At 38.4% G+C, this 8,374-nt stretch overlaps 1 protein-coding gene across 3 annotated transcripts in view; it reads left to right on the top strand.

The window, feature by feature from the left end:
• The window catches only part of LOC112048469 (cytokine-like nuclear factor N-PAC), an 85,822-nt gene extending 79,082 nt beyond the window's left edge, over positions 1 to 6,740 (top strand). For 2 of the 3 annotated variants that reach the window (XM_024086001.2, XM_024085999.2), the window contains exons 10-12: positions 296 to 422; positions 1,817 to 1,996; positions 2,507 to 6,740. In XM_024086001.2, coding sequence (XP_023941769.1) covers positions 296 to 422; positions 1,817 to 1,996; positions 2,507 to 2,706 — 507 coding nt within the window. In that variant the 3' untranslated portion in view covers positions 2,707 to 6,740. The remainder of the gene's footprint in view (positions 1 to 295; positions 423 to 1,816; positions 1,997 to 2,506) is intronic. The other variant, XM_024086000.2, reaches the window with a different exon arrangement.
• Positions 6,741 to 8,374: the final 1,634 nt, after the last annotated feature.

The following is an 8,374-nucleotide window of genomic DNA, read 5'->3' as shown; positions in this document are numbered from 1 at the left end:
CTACAAGGCATCGGTTTGTGATTGGCGCTTGCGGGTGACGTGATATAATCACATCACTGCAAACGCCAATCACGCTGTTATTTCTATGAATGACGTCACTTGCTAATGTGCTGTGTTTCGGCGGCAAACATTTTACGTAGATATTATTATTATTAATTCAGTTTAAACACTGTTTACAAAAGAGGCAAGTAGCCTATTACTTGAGTGTTGATCTCCGTGTTGTTTGTTTGGAAGTCCATGCAAGAGGCTGTTGATGATGATGATGATGTTGGAACTCCATGTTGTCCCGTTCCAGATCCAAGGCTCCAAGACGCAGGCGGAGGAGGGCACGCTCATCATCCTGGCGGCCGGCGACCGCACGCTGTTCGACGACTGCCAGTCGTGCTTCAAGGCGATGAGCAAGAACTCCTTCTACCTAGGTAGTAGTGCTCGTGTCCATTGCTACTCGCTGTTGTTGTAGCCTTTCTTTTGTTTTGGTTTTAGTTTTATCACCACGACACACACACTACACTACATACACTAATAACACATCTTTATCATTATTACTAGGACGACCACTTTGTTTGCTCTTAGACCTCGTTAATCCGGCCCTATCGTAAAATCCGTTCTTAAACTATAAACTCTCTGCCAAATAAATCGCAACTCGGGGCTAAGAATTTTTTGTGAAGATTTCTTTGAGGAAAGAAAACCTTAATATTTCTTAGCCCAATTCAGGATGTACACAAGATAATATATGTATACGTAATACCAGAGTGTTAACATATATTACGAAATAGATAAATTAGCATAAAAGCTCAACAGGTTTCAATTATAAAATTTTCAGTTTAAATTTGATACAATTTGAAATCCTTTGGAGTTGTGAAGATACATATAAGTCATGAGGCATCATAGCTAACTGTATGGCATACCCCCTTTGTTAATATTTTTTACAATCTAATATTACCTACAGCCTATAAACATACTTATTTTTACACACACAACGTTAAAAGCGCGACAGACGCGTCTTCAATTACTGCGAACGCGACAGTCGTGTCTTCAATTACTGCATTTTATTTTACTATTTTATTACATATTATTACACTGTTAATAGTTTTTTTATTTATTCGTCGTTAATTCTGCATGTGTATTGAGACTTAATATTATTTTGTTTATTTTTGCACGAATTGCACATCTTTGGATTGTAGATAGAAACACAATGCATTCTAAGAATTTGAAATCTCTCCTGATGTTGATTGTTATGTTGCATGTTTAGTGATGACTCATAGCTGTATTTGTAGAGTGGTATTCAACGATATTTTATATTATAGATATGTTACGTCCCTACACACATGCACAATTTTGTGTTTATTTACATTATCATCATTAACAGCCGATGGACAGACATCTGCTGGACATGACTCTTGTTCCGAACGCTCTATCTGCCTATTATTCTTAATCTGTGTAGACTAGTTACAAATTACTAGGCAATTTATTGCCACTTGTTCCATATACCACCTGCTTAACGCATTCAGCACATTGTTTAGCTGTGGAGCATTTATGATGTTTACAAAACGTCTGCGTCTAGGCACGCTCAACAGAAGTGATAAGTTACACCTGCCACGCCAGACAGAGTGACGCCGTAACGCGTTACGTTACGATGCGGTTCACCCTAGCGAAAAAAGTTGTCACTTTGATCTTGAAAATATTGAGACGTGAGTCACTGCAATAGAACAAAGTTGACATCTTTCGAGAATATTTTTCTTTGTTATTTTATAATACAGAACACAGTAGGCGATAGTGTATACAGAACTGGCAACGGGGACATTAAATGTTTCAGGCGAGATTGGCAACGCGTCGAAGATGAACTCGGTGCTACAGGTGGTCGGCGGCGTGTCGCTGGCCGCCTTGGCCGAGGGTCTGGCGCTGGCAGACCGCGCCGGGCTGAGCCAGGCCGACCTGCTGGACGTGCTGGCGCTGACGCCGCTCGCGTCGCCGCACCTCATACTGAAGGGGCGAGGTGAGTGTCTCAGTGCGCTGCCGAGGGTCTGGCGCTGGCAGACCGCGCCGGGCTGAGCCAGGCCGACCTGCTGGACGTGCTGGCGCTGACGCTGCCTATTTTTTTTTATTTAGTGACAAATTAGCCTTCGACTGCGAATTTACCTGATGTTAAGTGACGATGCATTCTAAGATGGAGCGGGATGACTTGGAAGAAATGCAAGTTTGTTAATATATGTTTGCATAATATATGACGTCTTCTACGCCGTACGGGAATGCTTAATCGCTTGATATCTTTGTTCACCAGACCAGGTCTGTACGCCTGAAATGCGATCAAAAGACGTATATTGTGAAGATAAACAGACAAACGTCAATCTAGCGGCAAACACGTACCGAAAATGTAATATCCTAAACTGACCAGAGTCGGAAATCTAATTCAGAACGTCTGTGAAACCACAGTATCATCTGCGCTAGGGAGGTCGTCAAGACTCACATAGGACAGGAGTTTATAAATACAATTGTCTGTTTCCAGCAATGATCGAGTCGTCGTACTCGACGCACCAGCCGCTGACGCACATGCAGAAGGACCTGAAGCTGGCGCTGGGGCTGGGCGACGCGCTGGAGCAGTCGCTGCCGCTCACCGCCACCACCAACGAGATCTTCAAGCACGCCAAACGCCTCGGCTACGCCAACCACGACGTGGCCGCCGTCTACATACGCGCCAGGTTCTAACACCCTCGGAACTGTTCACTGTGTCTGAGATCGCAGTATATAGGACCTTCACTGAGCTGGTCATTGGATGAAATAGTAAATTACTGCTGCGGCATTGATGGACGAACGTGTGAATGTGGGCCGAGGCGAAGCCGAGGTAACATAGGACGTAAGTCCATCAATGCCTAGTTGCGGCCAAGGCTTATATAGTACTTTTCTCAAATAATGCGCGGAAAATTAAATTATACTACAACCTTTCTCGATGAGTATTGTTTATCAACAAACAAATTAAAAATAAGGGTATAAATCACTAGTCATTTCACACCTAATAACAATTATAATTAACTTAGTCTTAAATTTATGAAAATAAATTTGATCAACAAGCCTAAAACAATTATAGATATGGTTAATAAATTTTAAATAACATTTTATAAACAAACCATACATTATCCTCCTCCGTGAGTCGTATTCCTCATGTGTGAGGGTCGTGACCACCTCCATCTCTAATCCTTGTCTTTAGGATGGTATGCCATTCTTTCCTATCTCCGGCTACGTGAAGAGCATCGTAAACTGTGGACTCGAGTAGTGCGGACCTGGTCGGACCAACGCATCGGGCTGCGCCCCCGCGATCTTTTTCCTTCCACCTTGCCAGTAATTACTAATTTTTCCAGATTATCTCCGTCTTTCCTGGCAATATGTCCGAAGTACTCTAAAATACGCTTGAGGCATATGGTGGAGAGTCTAATTTTAACCTTGAGTTGGGCAAGTATAGATGCGTTAGTCCGAAATGCAGTCCATGGAATCCGGAGCATTTTCCTCCAACACCACATCTCGAAAGCGTCAATCCTTTTGCGGTCTGCAGATTTTAAGGTCCACGTCTCAGCCCCATAGAGAAAGATGGAAAAGACGAGTGTGCGAACGAGTTTTATTTTAGTTCTCAGCGAGATGTTACGGTCTTTCCAAGTTTTATGTAGCTGAGACATGGCACTCTTGGCCATCCCAATCCTTCTTCGTACGTCCAGTTCACAGGAGCCATACATTATATAAAATGAATAAGTTATGAAATGTCATGCGTTTTCTACCTTCATTTCAAATTTATTTGTTGGTAAACAGTACTCATCATGAAAGGCTGTAGTATAAGTAGTACAATTCAGAATAATTTCATCACACTCATTGTCTTCACCTCATTGTCAAATACAAAAGTATTTAAAACCAATGACGAAGTTGACGAACTAGTTGTTCATAACAATAGTTTTTTACGCGACAAAGTATTTTTTTTTTTCACTTAACAGCTTTCCATGCGCAAGTCATGTCGCCATGTTGTGGAGACAAATATGATGTTACATAGTAATTAATTTGGCCGCTAAATACGACAGATATGGATTTTCATACAACTAAATTGCCGGCCGCTGCTCGACCAGTACAGCCAGTTCGATTTATCTCGAAAAAGGTTGTCAAAATAATGCTCAAATTTCCAAGCATATTTGAGAAAAGAAAATAACCAGCTTGGTGAAGGTCGTCAAATATATTGGGATCTCAGACCGTCAATGCAGAATAGTGCTACTGTGCCGACTTGGGAGTTCTAATAATGGGGCATGTTATATCTGTGTTTGTCTCAGACCAATTATTCTACAGGACCTGCCTCGCTAAATGTTACTTTTCTGTCAAAGTACATGATCAACGATCTAATGCGATTTTTAAAAATGGCTTTATAGAATCTATATTTCAGTTGTAATCGTGTTCGTCGGTTAAAGAGCGCCGTAAAAATACCTTTTTGTGTAGTCGAATGGTGTATAAAACAGGCAAAAACTTCTAGTTTAGTAAGATATATACCAAATCCGAGCTCGTTTTCCTCAGAAAATTTCGTTTCTGAATATGGGTGCGGTACAGGTCCTTCTATAATTGGTCTGAGAAGCGTGTGTGTCTTATCATCGGTGTAACGCGGCACAACAACTGACAACTACGGCAATGACGTAACTATGCCATCAGAGGACCGTTGGAGATAAATAGACAGTGTTAGAAATACAGAATGTTAATTACTTCAAGACTGGGAGCTTTTCTTCCGTGAGTCCATGGCATTTTGCCACACTATACCTAAAGGTACGCCACTTATAGGGTTATTAGTTGGTATGCCACGCAAAATACATCTTTAAAAATGTGTAATTTTAATCAACTCTAACCTAAACAGCCTATTATTTTACATGTTTCATATTATATTGGTTTTATTGCTATTAATAGTTGAATATTTGCAAAGGTAGATTTTTTCATAAAAACTTGTGATTTGTGTTTTTAAAATTTTGATTTTAACCAAAAAATGTTTGCAAAACACTGATAGAATTTATTGAATATTCGTCCAGTTATTATAGGCGGAAAAACTAAACTGATTTAAAGGTTGAAAGTATTTTAACCAAAAAGACTAAAAGGTTTTTGTTTAGAAGTCTCAGGTCAGTTTTCCTACACATTTGCTAAGTTTTAATTTAGATATGACGGTCAGTGTTAGTTCTGCCATGATGTTCATTGTTACCTCTGACACGATGGTCAGTGTTACTTCTGACATAATGTTCATTGTTACCTCTGGCACAATGGTTGATGTTAATTCTGACATGGTGTTAAGTGCTAATGCTGACATGATGTTCAGTGTTAACTCTGGCATGATGGTCAGTGTTAATTCTGACATGAAGTTCAGTCTAACATCTAATATGATGGTCAGTGTTAACTCTGACATCATGGTCAATGTTAATTCTGATATAATAATGGTCAGTGTTAAGTGCTACATACTCGTATAGGTCAATATTATAATATAAGATCAGTGTTACTCTGATGTATTATTACTCAGTAGTATCTCTAACGTTGATCTATTTTAACACTGTCATTGGCCAGTATTTATTTTGATGTATATCATCTAAATCTGACTCATTTAACTTATAGATCAAGTGACTTATGAAAAAGTGTCTTATGACCTTGATTTAATTGTTGAATACGCTTAATAGATCTAACAGTGTGGAGTATTTTATTTGACGTTGAAATTAAGTACGCATTAAACGTAATGTGTGACGTCATAGTATTTTAAATTACTATAGATTATGAACCAATGTTTCCTCTGACACGATGGTCAGTGTTAATTCTGACATGATGTTCATTGTTACCTCTGACAAGATGATCAGTGTTAATTCTGAGATATTATTTGACGTAGAAATTAAGTACGCATTAAAAGTAATGTGTGACGTCATACTATTTTAAATGACTATAGAATATGAACCATTGTCTTGGGATGTTTCAGGTTTCAGTCTTATTGAATCTTTGAGGTATTGCCGCTTAAATAAATGCCTCATATTTTGTGAGATTAGTAGTACCTGTCACAATATGGGAAATATTTTTACAATCGAAATAGCATATGGGACTTGCTATTTTGACATAGTACCATGTGCTATTAATTAAACACTATTAATTATTTTATGTGGTAATACAAAATCTGTTAATACTTTCTTATAAAATTATGATATCCAAACTGATTTTAAGTTTATTTTCTTCGAGTCTAATCAGAATGAAATTAAGTCGAATTAGTTTATTTCTCATAGCTTAAGTATAAATATTTTGAAATGTCAAAATTTTTGTTATTTAGTGCCCAAAGGATCCTTTATGGTTTAACATTACATCAAACTACCGTACCGCAGAGAAATCTTATAATAATTTTCTATAAAATCATAATGTTCAAATTGATTTTTTTTTAAAGATAAATCAAAATCAAGTTTAGTTTAAACTTTAGTACAAACACTTGAAATGTCAGTGTCTTAGACGGACCGATGGTGTCTTCGTAGTATAAAATCACAAAAAGCTAAGTAAGGCGATGCAGATTTTAATATGTTATTTTTATTTTTCATACAGCAATAACAACAACAATTGAACAATTTTGAGTTTAAGTTGTTAAGGTGTATTTGCCCTGTTATTAGAATTTTCCTGAATGGATGGATGAATGTTGAGTTTTAGTAAAATAAGCTATTGATAAATAAGTAATATGTTAAATTAAATTTAATAAATCGATTTAAATATTTTAATTTTAGTTTTATTTTTTGATGCGTTGATTTTTGTGAGTGATAACTTTATAAGGGAGGGTCATAAAATGCTTCGTAACGTAACGCGTTACATCGCCACTCTGGCTTCCTTTTGTCTGATTGGTTTAAGTTGTCACTTCTGTCGAGCGTCCCGACGTTTATTTTGTACGACATCCCGAGTTTTGTGGATTTAATTCTAAATCTAATGAGGTCTAAAGTTGAGCAAGCAAACGCCGAGCAGAAGCAGAAGCCCCACCTGATGGTAAGTGAAAACCGATGGCCTATAAACAGCAACACTTGCAACCAAGGACATGTAAGGATAATCTATAATAATACTATAAAGCTGTAGAGTTTGTTTGAACGCGCTAATCTCAGGAACTACTGGTCCGATTTGAAAAATTCTTTCAGTGTTAGATAGCCCATTAATCGAGGAAGGCTATAGGCTATATTATTATCCTCGTATTCCTACGGGAACTGGAACCACGCGGGTGAAACCGCGCAGCGTCAGCTAGTGTCCTATAAATGCCGTTGTGTCCATCAACCTGAAGCGTAGGTTAAGTCTGCAATTACACGCTTCTTTAAACCAGAACAGCATTGCTGCTTCACGGCAAAAATAACTACTGTGATAATACATTTTTTTATTTTCTTGGAGACATGAAGGGAAATTTGAATAAAAATAAAGAATTACAATCATTTATTTACGCGTACATGTAGGTACTTTGTATCAACTTTAAACACATTAAATAACAAAAAACATACATACAGCCGAACGTAGAACCTCCTCCTTTTTGGAAGTCTGTTAAAATTGGCAGGTTGACTACCTACTACAATCGTCTCAAAAAAATGTTATTCACTCAAGCAGTTCGGATAAGAAACATTTGGTTCAGTCAATGCTCTTTTAGCGAAAAGCTTCGACCAACACCTTAAAAAGCTTTCGCTTGACTATTGGATCAAGAGTCTGATACAGAAGGCAGTCATTCTTGAGACGGCGCGTATTGTGAGAAACTGAGAAGATTCCTCACTCTGGAGCCCTGACCACCGGTTGCTTGGGCACTCAAATGTCCCGCAGCGGGAGGGTTAAATTTTTTTTATAAGTTTTTGATAGTGTTTATTATATTTTGCATGTATAATATTGTTAAAAATTTTAAGAAAAAGGAGTAATAAATAAATGAGATATAAAATTAGGTCAGATCTCTCTGACCTCTCTTAAGACTGCATTTAGACTAAGAAAATCGATTTACTGGTACCTATTTGATTTTCGACAGGGACCTACCCATTTTTTTCATGTAACAGGCCACTGCTAATTCGTCCTGTCTGCAGGTACCTTGAGGTAGACTGCAGATAGAGGACAAATTAGCGGTTTCCAAAAATAACGATGCCGTGATTTACGAGACAGCGTCACGCGACCGGCGGCGGGCTGAGGCGAGCGGCTGCATAAAAATTGTTCAAACGACGTTCAGTACGGGAACGAGTTATAACGAAGTTTGGAAACTAGGGGTTGCCAACCTTTGGTATGTTGGATGGTTGGCAAATATTTTACGAGTAGGTATCATTGACAGCCAATTTTAATGACCCACTACAGACGGATTTGAAGCTATAGCTCCACGGTAAAGGGCACGAACTCATCACCGATAGGT

Source organism: Bicyclus anynana, chromosome 23, assembly GCF_947172395.1.
Source record: "Bicyclus anynana chromosome 23, ilBicAnyn1.1, whole genome shotgun sequence".
Classification (NCBI taxonomy): Eukaryota; Metazoa; Arthropoda; class Insecta; order Lepidoptera; family Nymphalidae; genus Bicyclus; species Bicyclus anynana.
This window is presented reverse-complemented; position numbering and strand designations above follow the sequence as displayed.